The 16,679-nt window shown below is 43.0% G+C and overlaps 1 protein-coding gene across 2 annotated transcripts in view; it reads left to right on the forward strand.

Annotated features, from left to right (window-relative positions):
* Positions 1-16,679, forward strand: part of RAB6A (RAB6A, member RAS oncogene family) — a 130,649-nt gene that overhangs the window by 93,508 nt on the left and 20,462 nt on the right. Inside the window, exons 3-5 of one of the 2 annotated variants that reach the window (XM_067466453.1) lie at positions 6,175-6,228; positions 9,808-9,913; positions 14,340-14,451. In XM_067466453.1, the coding sequence (XP_067322554.1) occupies positions 6,175-6,228; positions 9,808-9,913; positions 14,340-14,451 (272 nt within the window). Of the gene's footprint in view, positions 1-6,174; positions 6,229-9,807; positions 9,914-9,989; positions 10,096-14,339; positions 14,452-16,679 lie in introns of both variants that reach the window. The other variant, XM_067466452.1, reaches the window with a different exon arrangement.

Consider the following 16,679-nt stretch of genomic DNA (forward strand, 5'->3'; position numbering starts at 1 on the left):
AAACACACAGATTTTGCAAATTTGGTATTTGGTTAAATGTCCTTTGACCAGTATCTGGCCACTTGGAGTGCCTCTGGGGTTGCCGCAAGAAGGTCCTCCATGGTGCATGTGGCAGGACTCAGGGTGCATTGCAGCAGGTGGTCTGTGGTTTGTTCTTCTCCGCACTCGTATGCCGAGGATTCCACCCTGTGGCCCCATTTCTTAAGATTGGCTCTGCATCTCATGGTGCCAGAGCAGTCTGTTCAGCGCCTTCCAAGTCGCCCAGTCTTCTGTGTGCCCAGGGGGGAGTCTCTCATCTGGTATCACCCATGGATTGAGGTGCTGGGTTTGGGCCTGCCACTTTTGGACTCTCGCTTGCTGGGGTGTTCCAGCGAGTGTCTCCGTAGATCGAAGAAAACTATGTCTTGATTTAAGTCGTTGACGTGCTGGCTGATACCCAAACAGGGGATGAGCTGGAGATGTCTCTGCCTTGGTCCTTTCACTATTGGCTGCTACTTCCCGGCGGATGTCAGGTGGTGCAATACCGGCTAAGCAGTGTAATTTCTCCAGTTGTGTAGGGCGCAGACACCCCGTGATAATGCGGCATGTCTCATTAAGAGCCACATCCACTGTTTTAGTGTGGTGAGATGTGTTCCACACTGGGCATGCATACTCAGCAACAGAGTAGCATAGCGCAAGGGCAGATGTCTTCACTGTGTCTGGTTGTGATCCCCAGGTTGTGCCAGTCAGCTTTCGTATGATGTTGTTTCTAGCACCCACTTTTTGCTTGATGTTCAGGCAGTGCTTCTTGTAGGTCAGAGAACGGTCCAGAGTGACTCCCAGGTATTTGGGTGTGTTGCAATGCTCCAGTGGGATTCCTTCCTTCCCAGGTGATCCTTAGAGCTCGGGATGCTTGTCTGTTCTTGAGATGAAAGGCGCATGTCTGTGTTTTGGATGGGTTGGGGATCAGCTGGTTTTCCCTGTAATAGGCAGTAAGAGCACCTAGAGCTTCAGAGAGCTTCTGTTCTACCATCTCAAAGCTCCCTGCTTGAGTGGTGATGGCACGATCATCAGCATAGATGAAACTCTCTGTCCCTTCTGGCAGTGGCTGGTCATTTGTGTAGATGTTGAACATGGATGGAGCAAGCATGCTCCCCTGAGGCAGGCTGTTCTTCTGTTTCCGCCATCTGCTTCTCTGGCCCTGAAACTCAACAAAAAAGCTCCTGTTTTGTAGCAGGTTTCCTATGAGGCGGGTGAGGTGGTCGTCCTTTGTGATATTACACATTTTTCTCAGGAGGAGGCGGTGGTTCACAGTATCATAAGCCGCTGACATGTCTATGAAGACAGCTCCTGTGATCTGCTGCCTTTCAAAGCCATCTTCTATGTGCTGAGTCATTTGTGGTATTGAGAACTATATAATTGAGCTTTGCTAAGCATTGACCTGGCATGAAGCTAGGTAGTGACTTGGATAGAAAGTAATCAATCCTAGACTGGAAATGATGGATATGTAAATATATGCACATGTATTTACATATATGCATATACATCTGTATATATTTACATATGTATGTATGTAGATAGATAGATCAAAAAAGACAATATAGTGTCTCTTTCAGAGGTGTAGGACTCTCTAGGGATCTATCAACAGGTATATAGCTATTGTTTCATCTCAATTTCATAGGAGCTGTTTTTAAATTCTGTTGTTTTGCATCATGTCATTGTTAGCCTCGTTGAATCCCTATGCAGAGAAAGGTGGGATAAAAATAAAGTAAATACAATTTTCCAGATCTCGCAGTCATACATAGATTGCACTGCAGGTGGATTGACTCGATCAAAAAAGCCACAGGTGCTTAGCGTTTGCAAGATGTGAGCAGGGCAGTCGATGTTTGGGGCTCTTTGGAGGTCTTTCATGGGTAGGATTGCCGTAAGTCAAAGTTGCCTTAACAGCAAACGGCAGAAAGCGTTTCATGTGTCATCACAGCAGCTGCCAAGAGCAAAGGCGGATGCCCTGTTCACATTTCATTTTGCAGATAGCAATCTTCTACAATGTTAACTTGTTCTCACATAGGGAAACGTTCTTCCCAAAAGGTCTCACATGGCAAGATTTGACATTTACCATATCCTGGAACTTAGCTTTTTAGATAACTCATCACCCAAACGAGGCAGGAAAGAGGAGGGTGTTGACTTCTAAAAAATGAAAAATTGTTATGGTTATGGAACTAACCTCAGCATCAGTTCAAAACTGAGTTGCAATTCATATAGTCTATCGTAAAAAGAGGCTTATAGGCATATAATAACCCTATCGGACAGATGGCAAGCTATTCAACCTCAGCAGACTGAAAGCCAAAACCAAGGTCACAACAACATCTGTTATAGAACTCCAGTATGCTGATGACAATGTTGTCTGTGCGCATTCAGAAGAAGATCTACAAGCCACTCTAAACACCTTCGCAGAAGCATACGAGAAGCTCGGCCTGTCATTGAACATTGAAAAAACCAAGGTGCTTTTCCAGCAGGCACCAGCCAACCCCTCTCCAATGCCAGTGATACAGCTTAATGGTGTAACATTAGAAAATGTTGATTATTTCCGCTCCCTTGGCAGCCACCTCTCCACCAAAGTCAACATCGACGCCGAAATACTACACCACCTGAGCTCTGCAAGTGCAGCATTTTCCAGAATGAAGCAGAGAGTGTTTGAGGACCGGGACATCCGTAGGGAGACCAAGGTGCTTGTCTATAAAGCTATTGTCCTCCCAACCCTGCTCTATGCCTGTGAGACGTGGACTGTCTACAGACGTCACATGCAACTCCTGGAACGATTCCATCAGCGCTGCCTCCGGAAAATCCTGCAAATCTCCTGGGAAGACAAGCGGACAAACGTCAGCGTGCTGGAAGAAGCAAAGACCACCAGCATTGAAGCGATGGTCCTCCAACATCAACTCCGCTGGGCCGGCCACGTTGTCCGGATGCCTGACCACCAGCTCCCAAAGCAGTTGCTCTACTCCGAACTTAAGAACGGAAAACGGAACGTTGGTGGACAGGAAAAGAGATTTAAAGATGGCCTCAAAGCCAACCTTAAAAACTCTGGCATAGACACTGAGAACTGGGAAGCCCTGGCCCTTGAGCGCTCCAGCTGGAGGACAGCTGTGACCAGCAGTGCTGCAGAATTCAAGGAGGCACGAGTGGAGGGTGAAAGAGAGAAACGTGCCAGGAGGAAGGCGCGTCAAGCCAATCCTGACCGGGACCGCCTTCCACCTGGAAACCAATGCCCTCACTGCGGAAGAAGATGCAGAGCAAGAATAGGGCTCCACAGCCACATACGGACCCACAAGGAAATCCATAATGGAAGACCATCTTACTCGTCCAACGAGGGATCGCCTAAGAAGAAGAAGAAGAAAGAAGAAAAGAAGAGGCATATAATAATAAATAAGTGATGTTTTTTTCAAATAAGACGTGAAGACAGGAACCATTGAGCTTAATGAGTGCTTTATGAAGTTAGTTAGCATCACCTAAGGGAGTAGATATTTCTTCTTTAGGTTTTCTAAATAAGAAGTTCAACAATATCAAGATTGTTATTGACCTCAACAATACTGTAAGTTCCTCATACAGTGGAATGGAAAGGGGTCTTTTTGTAAGTGCTTTCACTATGTACAGATTTTTGTGTGTGTGCTTGTAATCTATTTTTATATGGAAATTTCTCATGTATCTTGCTGCTTGGATAAGAAAGATAATCTCTGGAGAGCCATAATATTTAGACTACCTTGCATATATATATGGTGGATATTGTGCTGGTACAGCTGTACCAGGAGCTTCAATTCTGTTTGCTTTGCATTAAATGTTTGTTTGCAATCCCAGGCTTGGGATTTTGCAGCAGGGTGGCTTCCTGTTATAATTTGCAATCATAGGGCAAGCCACCTGCCAGTTATAGTTAGGTTCCCTGGTCCTGCCCCTTTTTGAGTTTTGGAGGGAATAGGAGCCTTTTTGAGTCAGTTCTCACAGAGAAGCTTTCGCACAGGACATAAAACCAAGAGCTCCTGTAGAAAGCTTCGTCTTCTACGGCTTGGCCGGGAGACATACAGCTTTACAGCTTGGCCGGGGAGAAAAGGCTCTACAGCTTGACCAGGGTTTTACAGCCCACACCTTGGCCAAGGATCATACAGCATTACAGCTCCTTTGCTGAGAGACTTCAGCCAGCCATCACTGAAACCTGAACTCCTTCTTTTCCCCTGGAAGTCTACAAAGCTCTGCTTGGTAAGGGTCGCTCGCGGAAGCCAGACACAGTTGGTACCGGGTGCAGGGGCTCCACACCAACAGAGGCAAGTACAGACTGCCCAGATTAGAAGTTATGGATTTCCCCATTAGTTAATTACAGTTAAGAAGATAGTGCCTGTTCCCAGTGGACAAGATTGCAAGAGCCAATAGACTGTTAAGAAAGCTTGAAAGTACCTGTTTGTTTTGATCAATAAAGAACTTTGTTGGACTTACTTTAAGCCTCTACAGAACTTTGTTTTGGGGAGGTCCAAGGGCCTTTAATCTGAGGCAGCCCCGGCGTCCCGTTGGGTACACAGAATTTATGTCCTGTTTACAGTCATATGCACAGGCCCAGCGTGCGACAGCACAGATATAGTTTTTCTCTTGGCATAATTACTTTTCTTGGAGTCCTCGAGGACAACAAGCTAAACATGAGCCAACAATGTCATGCAGCAGCTAAAAAAACCAATGGGATTTTGGCCTGCATCAGTAGCAGTCTAGTGTCTACATCCAGGGAAGTCATGCTTCCCGTGCTCTATTCTGCCTTGGTCAGACCACACCTGGAATACTGTGTCCAGTTCTGAGCACCACAATTGAAGAGAGATGTTGACTCTAAGCTGGAATGTGTCCAGAGGAGGGCGACTAAAATGATCAAGGGTCTGGAGAACAAGCCATACAAGGAGCGGCTTAAAGAGCTGGGCATGTTGAGCCTTCAGAAGAGAGAGAAGGGTGAGGAGGAGACATGATGAGAACCATGAATCAATATGGGATGGGAAGTCATAGGGAGGAAGGAGCAGGCTTGTTTTCTGCAACCTTGGAGACTAGAACAGAATGGAACAACGGCTTCAAATTACAGGAAAGGAGATTCCACCTGAACATTTGGAAGGACTTTTTAACAGTGAGAGCTGTTCAGCAGTGGAACTCTCTTTCTGCTCTGTAGTGTGGTGGAGGCTTTTAAACAGAGGTTGGATGGCCATCTACCGGAGGTGCTTTGAATGTGATTTTCTTGCTTCTTGGCAGAATGGGATTGGATTGGATGGCCCCACGAGGGCTCTTTCAACTCTGTGATTCTTTGATTCTGAGAGGAGACATGATGAAGGCCATGTATCAAGATATGAGGGCAAGTCATAGGGAGGAGGAAGCAAGCTTTTTTTTTCCTGCTGCCCTGGAGATTAAGACATGGAGCAATGGCTTCAAAGTACAGGAAAGGAGATTCCACCTGGATATCAGGAAGAATGGTGAGATCCCACAAGGTCTCTTCCAACTCTAGGATTCTATGATTCTCAGAAAATGTCTACAAATTGTAATTTATTTGGAATTTTTTGAGAAAAGCAATGTGAGGTTGCTGAGAATTCTGTTGCATCCCTCAAAGAACTGTAGCATCCAAGCCAGGTCCCTCAGAGGCAGTTCAACGTGCTAAAACACTTTAAATTTGTGGCATTGATATGTATTGTCAAGTGGCATAGTTTCTCAGATAAATGAAATAGTTCAGCTCAGGTGAGTTTGAGCATTGCCAAGATAATTTCTGTGTATTATTATCGTGTCATCCGCAACCAGAACATTGTATTACATTTCTAGCAGAACAAAACAAACAAACAGATTAAAAAAAACAACACAAATTTTGCAAATTTCTGTGTGAAAGGCTGGAAATGATTGAAAATGGCCTCATGAGGAAGCCATTTCTGAGGAAGGGTTATTCTGAAATCTACTATGGAAATCACCAGCATTGCTGTGGGTGGGAAGCCCTGACTATCTCCTTGAAATCGGGAGGGAGTTTTATGCGTCATTTAATATTGCAAGGCCTAGTACTTCCTAACCGGGATCGGAGGGTGTTTTTGTGTTGTATTTTTTCATAAATATGGAGTGTCAGATTTCCATGAACTTAGGAACACAGATGTCCTGAATGCACTTATTTACTCACCAGTAACATTTTTTGTTTTGCAGGCGACAATTGGCATCGACTTCTTATCAAAAACCATGTACTTGGAGGATCGCACAGTGAGTAAGAGTTATGTAGTAACTAGATTGTACTCTGATGCAAAGAGTGCAATGGATTTTCTCAACATCTTGGCAAGATCCAAGTCTTAAGAGCAGCTTGGATTGCCAGGTGAGGCGAAGTAATTACAGGCAGATTTCCACTGGATCATGGAGGACAGATACTGTTGCTGTATTGGATGCCACCTGGGATTTCTATGATGTCTTAAAAATACAGAGTTCAAGGCTTTTTTGGGACCAAACATGAAAAATATACCATTGTAAGGTATACATGAAGCAGAGACAAAAACCTAGTTCTCTCAATGATGGAATTCTTACAGCGTTTCAAAATGTTGTTTTGCAAAGAGACTTTTGTTTTTGAACTGCTGAAGACATTCATTTAAGTTTATCAGCACATAGCTCACAAGAGTTAAAGTTTTCCCAAGACCACAATAACAAATGCAAAACAAGCATTTCCTGTAATGGAAAACAGATGCTTTGCTCCTGTATCTCTTTATTTACAGTGGAAGACATCCAGTCCTTGAGAGAAAGGGGGACCTTTGACATTTTCTCCTCTCCTGAAATCCAAAATCCTTTTAAACACTACTTCCCGCTCCCAAATAAATATGGCCCCAGAGGCTTGAGAAGACCACTCAAAACAGAAGAAACATACAGTATATACTTGAGTATAATCTAAGTTTTTCAGTCCTTTTTTAGGCTGAAAAATCCGCCTTTGCATCGGATCCCGCTCCAGCCAATAAGAGCGGGATCCGATACAAACCCAAGAGCTCATTTTTCTCCTCCTAAAGAACTATCTGTCTGTAGCATTTTATTTATTTATTTATTATTAACTGGAAAAGCTGACACGATATGAGGATTTAAGGATCGAACTGCAAAGACTCTGGCACAAGCCAGTCAAGGTGGTCCCAATGGTGATCGGCACACTGGGTGCAGTGCCTAAAGACCTTGGCCTGCACTTAAACACAATCAGCGCTGACAAAATTACCATCTGTCAGCTGCAAAAGGCCACCTTACTGGGATTTGCAGGCATTATTCGCCGATATATCACATAGTTCTAGACATTTGGGAAGTGTCCAACGTGTGATTCAATACAACAGCCAGCAGAATGTCTGCTGTGGACTCATCTTGTATTTCAAATAATAATAATAATAATAAACTTTATTTATACCCCATCACCATCTCCCCAAAGGGGACTCGGAGTGGCTTACATGAGACTGAGCCTAGCGATACATTACAGCAACATAAAATAACATCACAATAAAATAAATAAACCAATCAGGTAAAATAAACAGTACAAAATAACATAATGGAAAATATGATAAGAGAGTGAATAGACAAAAGTTACTTAACTTTGGTAGAAGAATGACTAATGCTATTGCTCATGTCTGTATATAAGGAAGACATCATTGAGTCAGAGAAGCCTCATGATGCTCCCTTCTCAAAACAGAAGGGTAGGGAACTACTAAAATATTTGGAAAGAAGGAGAACATCAGAAGCCTTCTCTGTCTCATGCAGGCAGGAAGCAAAGCACCTTAAGCAACATAGATCTAGGAACCAGAGGTGAAAGCAGGCATGCACCACAGGGCTCCTTCTGTCTCTAATTGTTCTGTATCAAAAATTCCCAACCTTTAGGCCTCCAGGTGTTTTGGACTTCAACTCCCAGAAATCCCAGCCAGTTTACTATTATTATTAACTTTATTTGTACCCCGCTAGCATCTCCCGAAGGACTCGATGCGGCTTACAAAGGCTAAGGCCTCAATACACAACATAACAATACAAAACCTAAAGCAAATTAAAAACAATTAAAGCAATATTAAACAATAAACAATAGACCAAGACACAATAAAATTGGGCCGGGCCAAAGTAATGGGTACAGAATTAAAAGTGCTGATGTTACAGGTGGTATATAAGGATTATAGGGTGAGTGCAGTGTGCAGTGTGTGGCAATCTTAGTTCTAATAAAGTGCTTCTGGGACTTGGTATTGGAGATTTCCTATTCTGGGAAGGCACATCGGAACAGCCAGGTCTTCAAGTTCTTTCTGAAGACTGCCAATGTAGGGGCCTGTCTAAGATCTTTGGGGAGGGTGTTCCAGAGTCGGGGGGCCACCACAGAAAAGGCCCTGTTTCGTGTCCCCACCAAACGCGCTTGCGACGCAGGCGGAATCACGAGCAGGGCCTCTCCGGATGAACGAAGTGAATGCGCAGGTAGGATGGTCCCAAACCGTTCAGGGCTTTGTAGGTAAGCACCTGCACCTTAAATTGGGCTCGGAAAATAAACGGCAGCCAGTGGAGCTCCTTGAACAGGAGGATTGACCTCTCTCTGTAAGGAGCACCAGTTAACATCCTGGCCGCTGCCCGTTGGATCAATTGAAATATCCGAGCCATTTTCAAGGGCAGCCCCACGTAGTTTACTAGCTCTTAGGAGCCCTGGGAACTGAAGTCCAAAACACCTGGAGGCTCAAAGGTTGGGAATCACTGTTCTATATACAACTGTTGATGCTTCTGCACTTTGAATACAGTCATCATGTTTGTAGAGTCGAAACGGAACATTTACTTGAAGCAGTAGATCCAACATCTGGCAGCATGGATTCTGTGTATTGTCGGGTTTAGCTTCTAACCATTCCAGGTCCTGTACAGAGTATGAATTAACCACAGAAGTGAATGTTTCCCTCCTCATGAATGCTAGTTTCCTCATTTATGTTTTTTTACATGCTACTTTAATTGAAATGTGTATTTTGTACTGGCTGTTGTCTAGCAACCGGCTCTGCTGATAAAAGTGTGCTGATCGTAGGATTGCTGGTTTTTGCAGCTATTTTCTCATAAAGCTGATCGGACCTTCCACTCATTATATCCCTTGCCCCTCAGGGAGTCTCCGTTCAATTTCCCCAGCTACCTGCCATAGGATATATCAAATAATGCTTGCAAAGTAAAATGTCCAAGTTGGCATTTCCTGCTGCCTGCCAAGTTTGTGTGTGTGTGTGCATGTGTATACCATCAAGTTAACTTTCCCAAAGCAAGGATTACTCAGAGGTGTTTTTGTCAGTTCTTTCCTCTGACATAGAGTCTACATCACCTGGTATTAATGGGTGATCTCCCATCCAAGTACTAACCACGCCTGACCCTGCTTAGCTTCCAAGATCAAATGGGATCCGAGGTTTTTAATATATTTAGGATTGGCAAGTGTATACTGCCGTTAACTTTCCCAAAGCAAGGAATACTCAGAGGTGTTTTTGCCAGTTCTTTCCTCTGACATAGAGTCTGCATCACCTGGTATTAATGGGTGATCTCCCATCCAAGTACTAACCATGCCTGACCCTGCTTAGCTTCCAAGATCACATGGGATCTGGGGCTTTTAGTATATTTAGGATTGGCAAGTGTATACTGCCATGCAGATAATGAAAAGTGCCACTTCACCTGGCGATCTGCTTCTGCTCACAGCCTCAAAGCGAGTCCCATCCTGCATGAATTTTCTATATAGAGAGATATATTTTACTTTGCTTTTTTGTTTGATAAAAAGCAATCGATTTTTATTCATTTTTAGTGGCAGTTTGGCTTTTTCTTTAATTTTCTCCCATCCCACAGATCAGGTTGCAGCTCTGGGATACTGCGGGTCAGGAACGTTTCCGTAGCCTCATTCCCAGTTACATCCGTGACTCTGCTGCTGCTGTAGTAGTTTACGATATCACAAGTAGGTATCTTTGCTCTGGCTTTGACTCTGTGTGTTTTGTTTTTTCTTGCTTGTTTGTTTGACCGATTTCCGTTAGGTACGGTTGCAATTGTGGGACACAGCAGGTCAAGAGCGGTTCAGGAGCTTGATTCCTAGCTACATTCGTGACTCCACTGTTGCAGTTGTTGTTTATGATATCACAAGTGAGTGGGGGGGATTTCCGGTGGTTTCTTTTCTGCTTGTGCTCTCTCACTCTCTCTTCTGTCACCCTCAAGCATTCGCCATGCATGCCATATCACAATCATCTGCTTGTTCCTCATTGTGGCATGTAAATTTCCTTCTCGCCTGGAGCTTCAAGCGGGAGACTTTCTACTATGTTTCGGATGTCTTGTGGACAGGGTCGGGCTTTGAGCCGGGTTTGCCGGGACTGAACCTTTACAGCTAGTCTCAACTTACCGCCTGTTTATTCAGCTTCTATTTGCAACATCCAAAACCATTTATTTAAATATATCTTCCAGCACATGCAGGAAGCATTGCCCCAACACTGAATGAAGGCCTCCCAAAATGAAAGCTGGCATTTTCTTGGTTTGATTCCTGGCATCTCTGACTCCCTACATTTTAAGCATTGTGGCCTCTTGAGCATATCATGGAGCTTTTGCCCAAAGATATACCAGGATTTCCACCCTTGAAGCAAAACCTCTGACACTTTTCCTATCCCTTTTTCAACATGTCCTCTCCCCTTTCCCCACGCGTGCCGAGAATCACCAAAAAGCATCTGGCCCCATCTTCCATCTGAGCTCATTTGCTGTTCTGTGGGTGTCACTGGCACATGTTTGGCTTCTTCTGAAACAAGTCAGGCTCATCCAGTGAAGTCATCGGCTGTTTGCTTCTCCACTCCTTCTAATAGCGGAGTATTAGCTCCAAGGATGACAACTTACTCATCTCACATACCCCCAAAATAACTTCTCTCACACAATCACTTCTGTGTAGGAATATTTCACATCTTTAGCAGAGAAGAGTGCAACTTAGCTAGTGGTATATATGAGCTTATGGTAGGAAACAGGAGAGAAATTTTTCCTAGTTCCAACAGACCTCACTACCTCTGAGGATGCTTGCCATAGATGCAGGCGAAACGTCAGGAGAGAATGCCTCTAGACCATGGCCATATAGCCCGAAAAAACCTACAACAACCCAGGAGAGAAAATGCTCAAGATGTGCTGATAAGGTTTTTAAAGAAAAGTAAAAACATACTTTTATTGTTGCAGATAATGCATCTTAGATAAAGGATTAGACCAGGGGTCCTCAAACTTTTTTTAAAAAGGCCAGGTCACAGTCCCTCAAACTATTGGAGGGCGGGATTATAATTTGAAAGAAGCATGAATGAATTCCTGTGCACACTGCACATATCTTATTTGTAGTGCAAAAAAACCCCACTTAAAAACAATACAATAACTAAAATGAAGAACAATTTTAACAAATATAAACTTATTAGTATTTCAATGGGAAGTGTAGACGTGCTTTTGGCTGATGAGATAAGATTGTTGTTGTTGTTGTTGTTGTTGTGTGCTTTGACCCTGAGTGAGGGCTGGGTAAATGACCTTGGAGGGCCACATCCGGCCCTCGGGCCATAGTTTGAGGACCCCTGGATTAGACAGACAGACAGTAAAGAAAGAATAACACTAAAAAAACAGGGGATTCCATACAAGAAACAGTCAGGACCAGCTAATCATCTCCCAACAAAGGATTCCCCAGGCAGGAAACTGGGAAACTGGCTGGGATTTCTGGGAGTTGTAGGCCAAAACACTCGGAAACCCACAGGTTGAGAACCACTTCTCCAGACTCTTTAGTTACGAGGGGCATTCATTAAAGATTTCCCCTGACCCACTTCCTGTGGTCGGAGAACAATGAAACTTGGCACAGTTATTGGTCCTTCTGACAGTCAGGAAGAACTTCCTGACTGTGAGAACTGTTCAGCAGTGGAACTCTCTGCCCCGGAGTGTGGTGGAGGCTCCTTCTTTGGAAGCTTTTCAACAGAGGCTGGATGGCCATCTGTCAGGGGTGATTTGAATGCAATTTTTCTGCTTCTTGGCAGAATGGGGTTGGACTGGATGGCCCAGGAGGTCTCTTCCAACTCTTTGATTCTATGATTCTCTACATAAGTGCCACCTAGGGACACATACTTCTCCCATCTCTTTAGGCAACTGTAAACAGAAGTAGAAGTCAGCAGGTCAAAAGTAGAAGTCAACAAGTTACTCCAAAAGCCATGTTGTGACTTTGGAAATCAGTGTCTCATCATCTGAAAAATGCTTGCCCTTCAAAAATAACTTCATTGATGGAAAGAGGTGAAAGTCCAGTGGTGCGTGGTTGGGTAAATAGGGGGTAAAAGTAAAAGGACCAAGGCAGTGACATCTCCATCTCATCCCTTGTTTGGGTATCAGCCAGCACACCAATGACTTAAATCAAGAAATAGTTTTCTAAGATCTACAGAGACACTTGCTAGAACACCCCAGCAAGCGAGAGTCCAAAACTGGCAGGCTCAAACTCAGAACCTCAATCAGTGGCTGATACCAAATGAGAGACTCCCCCCTGGGCACACAGAAAACTGGGCAACCTGGAAGGCGCTGAACAGACTGCGCTCTGGCACCATGAGATGCAGAGCCAATCTTAAGAAATGGGGCCACAAAGTGGAATCCACGACATGTGAGTGTGGAGAAGAGCAAACCACTGACCACCTGAGCCCTGCCACATGCACCATGGAGGACCTTCTTATGGCAACACCAGAGGCACTCGAAGTGGCCAGATACTGGTCAAAGGACATTTAATCAACTATCAAGCTTACAAACTTTGTGTTTTTTCTGTTTGTTTGTTTGTTTGTTTGTTTGTTTGTTTGTTTTGTTAAAAATGTAATAGAAATGTCTGGTTGCTCCTGACACGATAGATAGATAGATAGATAGATAGATAGATAGATAGATAGATAAGGGAAATCTTAAATGAATGCCTCTCTTATTACCTATAAATAGGTTTCACAGTTTAATAGTTTTCCAACTAGAGAAGTGAGCTTTATGACATTACTGTTTTCTTGTCTTGTTTTCTGGCTTTTTTGCCCATTTCTGTTCTCTTAGAGGGTCCCAAGACAGAAAACTGCTCTCCAACTATGCTGCAGTTGCCCATCTCTGAAAGAAGCCAGTTTTTAAGTCATCTCTGCAGCAAACGCTATTACAACACACCATATCTTCCATGTCCCCAACTCCGAGTGGGTTGAGTTTATCTTGTGCTACACAGAATGGCTCCACTTGTGCTGCTGCCTTGCTCTGAACCTTCATTAAGAAATATTGTTCTGCCCCTGCTGAGCGTCTTCTTTTTCCAGCATCTTTGCATCTTGCATTTTAATTGCTTCTTAGGTTGGAATTCAGTTGAGTTCTTGGTATACATGAACTAAACCATCCTTAAAGAGACTTGATCAAAGTGAGCCTTGTTCCTACATCCCAGGAGATGCCATCTTCCTTAGACACAAGTATTCTGTCCAGATACTTTGGATGTGATTACCCTCATCCTTGCTTTCTTGGAGCTCCCACAAAAATATTAAAAACCTATACAATTTTGCGAATGGTGGAGGAGTGTTGCTGTTACGTATAAAGCCTTTTGTCAATAGAAAAAGAGGTGCCTTGTTCACTTAGTAGTTTCAGTTTCTATACATTCTATAGCTCAGTTGCTCCAGAGGAGAGCAGTTGAAAACAATAGCAAGCTAGCAAAATATTTAATATTATCAATTGCCTTTTTTTCCAAAGAAGGGGAAAAAACCAGGTCTTGTGTTTAAATAAGCATTGCAAGTAGCAAACTAGATAGCAGTGCTTTGGGAATTATGCTCGGTCTCCCTAAGGGGAGGCAATCTTCCATACCAATGCCAGCCTCATTTTATGCTCTGTGCATATTGAATACTCAGCCCCCTCTTCTGTTTTATTCATCTCAACAGTGAGTCAAGTGCTACTTTGCTTGATTTTTTCTCCCCACTCTCTTTTTTTGCTCGACTCCTCCAGATCATTTAGGTGCAGTGAACCCATCACGGTTTTGATTCTTCCCCTCTTTTTCCCTTAAGTATCCCAGGCCATATGCTAAGTGCAGATAAACCACCTCTTTTGAAGATGTATTCTTCTAGTGCAATTTGAGGAATTCTGTTAGGTGACACCCTGGTTCGGTATTTAAAGGAAACACAACCTCATAATAGCTGTTTTCGTTGTGTTAGAAAAAACAGCATGTTCCATCAGCTCATGCCCCTTTTCATTGGATGCACGGACAGGTTTATCAGATCTTGATAAACCTCTGACATCGATGACTGATACTGAGGACCTGTCTCATCAAACAGACATCATGAACACTTTGACATTGTGTAAAGACCTGAGCACTGCAAAGTGACCCTTGGCCGCCTTGTTGTTCTTTTCCTTCCCAGATGTAAACTCGTTCCAGCAAACCACAAAATGGATCGATGACGTCAGAACGGAAAGAGGTAGTGATGTCATCATCATGCTAGTAGGAAACAAAACAGACCTAGCAGATAAGAGGTGAGGCAATCCATTCCTTAATCATTATTGAAAATTGAAAAAGAGTTTTAGTATATGAGAATCTTACCTCTGGCATATGAAGAAATTTTGGGGTGGTTGAAAATATGGCTGTAGACAGAATCCTGAAAAGCTACACTCTCATCTTGTTGAAAAGGAAAAATTATGATTATTTTGGTTCTTGAGAAAATTTGGCAGTGGTGACTGCAACACATCTATAACCCATATGCTAAATAAACACAAACACACATGTATGTGTGTGTGTGTATGTATGTATGTATATATATATATGTGTGTGTGTGTGTGTGTGTGTGTGTGTGTGTGTATATTAGGGCTGGGCGGTTTCGTTTCGTTAATTCGTAATTCGTTAAAAATTCGTTATTTTTTTTTTATAACGAAGCGATAACAAACCATTCTGGAGCAATTTAAAAACGAAATGAATTTTTAAATTCGTTTCGTGAATGCTTTGGATTTGTTATGTATTCGTTTCGTTATCGGTTTGAGGTCGTTTCGTTATTATTTCCGCATGTCTGGGGCAAGTTTTATAGTTGTGTTTTGTTTAATTAGTGAAAAAAAATTATAAATATCACACCATCAGTCAACAACAGAGGGAGAGGGAAGCTTCAGAAGTTCCCCCTGTCCCATTTGCAGGTTTTTTAGCGTATTGCGCGGTTGCGGTCGCCATTAACGAATCGATTCGTTATTGTTTCGTATTTGTTTCATTAATGTTTCGTAATTTTTTTAACATTTACGAAATTTCGTAAATATCGAACTTTTTAAAAGAAAAATTTCGGAATTCTTTTAAATATCGAAACGCAAAACCCCCCAAAAAACAAATCGATTTTAGAAACAAATTTTTCCGTTGTTACCCAGGCCTAATATATATGTGTATGTATACACACACACACACACACACACACACATATGTGTGTGTGTGTGTGTGTGTTATTTTTCAGTAGGAGAGTACTCAGTGAATCAGTCTGTAAGAGGTGCAATGTCATGTTTATAGAAAACCAGAAAAAATACGTAAATAACTTTCTGTGGCTGCATGCCTTGAATCAGTGACTCTCAACCTGAGGGTCCCCAGGTGTTTTGGCCTACAACTCCCAGAAATCCCAGCCAGTTTACCAGGTATTAGGATTTCTGGGAGTTGAAGGCCAAAAACATCTGGGGACCCCAGGTTGAGAACCACTGCCTTGAATGGACCTAGAGGTCTATGAATCAATGGTTCCCACCCAGAGATAAGTGGAAGACAGAAATTTCTTCTCTGGGTGTATTCTATGTTCTTGAATATCGTATTTGATTACGTAATAGTTGCATCCTCCATTTTTTATCAAATGGAGGGGGTGCGACTATTATGTGAGGAAAAAATTATCTTGGTTTTTTCCCCTCCAAAAAGGGTGAGGATGCGTGATCTGTTTCTATTTGTTTGTTTTACACTGCAGAGTCATTTGGGGCTGATTTTCCCTTTCTTCTTCTTTCTCCAAAAGCAAGGCAGTTTAAAAACTATAATATTGAGGCCTTTGGAGCTCTGCTTTTCCATCCCCCCTCCTTCCTCTGAGGCCTTAAGGCAATTTAAAAAACCTGGAATTGGGTTTCTTAGAGAAAAAGAGAAAGGAGGGAAGATCTGAGTTCCGGAAATCTCCATTTTAGTTAAAAACTGCCTCAAGGCCTCGGAGGGAGGAGGGAAGAATGGAGCTTCAGAGGCCTCCATTTTGTAGTTTTAAAACTGCTTTGCCTTCAGAGAAAGAAGGAAAAATCAGCCTTAAATGGGAATATTGTGGCTATTACACAAGAAAAACAAAATTTTGGCACCCAAAAATGGGGGTGCGACTATTATACGATGAAATACAGTTGTTCTGTCGCCGCTGGGCCTATAGCTAGTTGACTTTAGATATAGGATGTGTAACCTTTACCCAGCGGGAAGCCAGGGGCCTTAGGAAAAGTTCTCAGAGGCTTCCTTTACAAAAGGAATCTTCAAATGGCTTAAAAGGTACAACAAAGTCTTTTATTAATGAATCAAACAGGAATTGTAAAGCTTTTTTGGTAAAGTATCAGTTCTCTCAAACTTGTCCACAGGGAACAGGCACTATCTTCAATAACTTTCTTCAAAGGAAAATTCCCCTATTTAACTTCTCCCAGGGCTAACTAAAATCCAACCCTCATTGGTGTGGGCTCCTCTGCCAGACCGAACTGCTTCTCGAAACACTGGGAGGACCTACCAGACAGGC

The sequence above is a fragment of the Anolis sagrei genome, chromosome 3 (genome assembly GCF_037176765.1).
Source record: "Anolis sagrei isolate rAnoSag1 chromosome 3, rAnoSag1.mat, whole genome shotgun sequence".
NCBI classification, from domain to species: Eukaryota; Metazoa; Chordata; class Lepidosauria; order Squamata; family Dactyloidae; genus Anolis; species Anolis sagrei.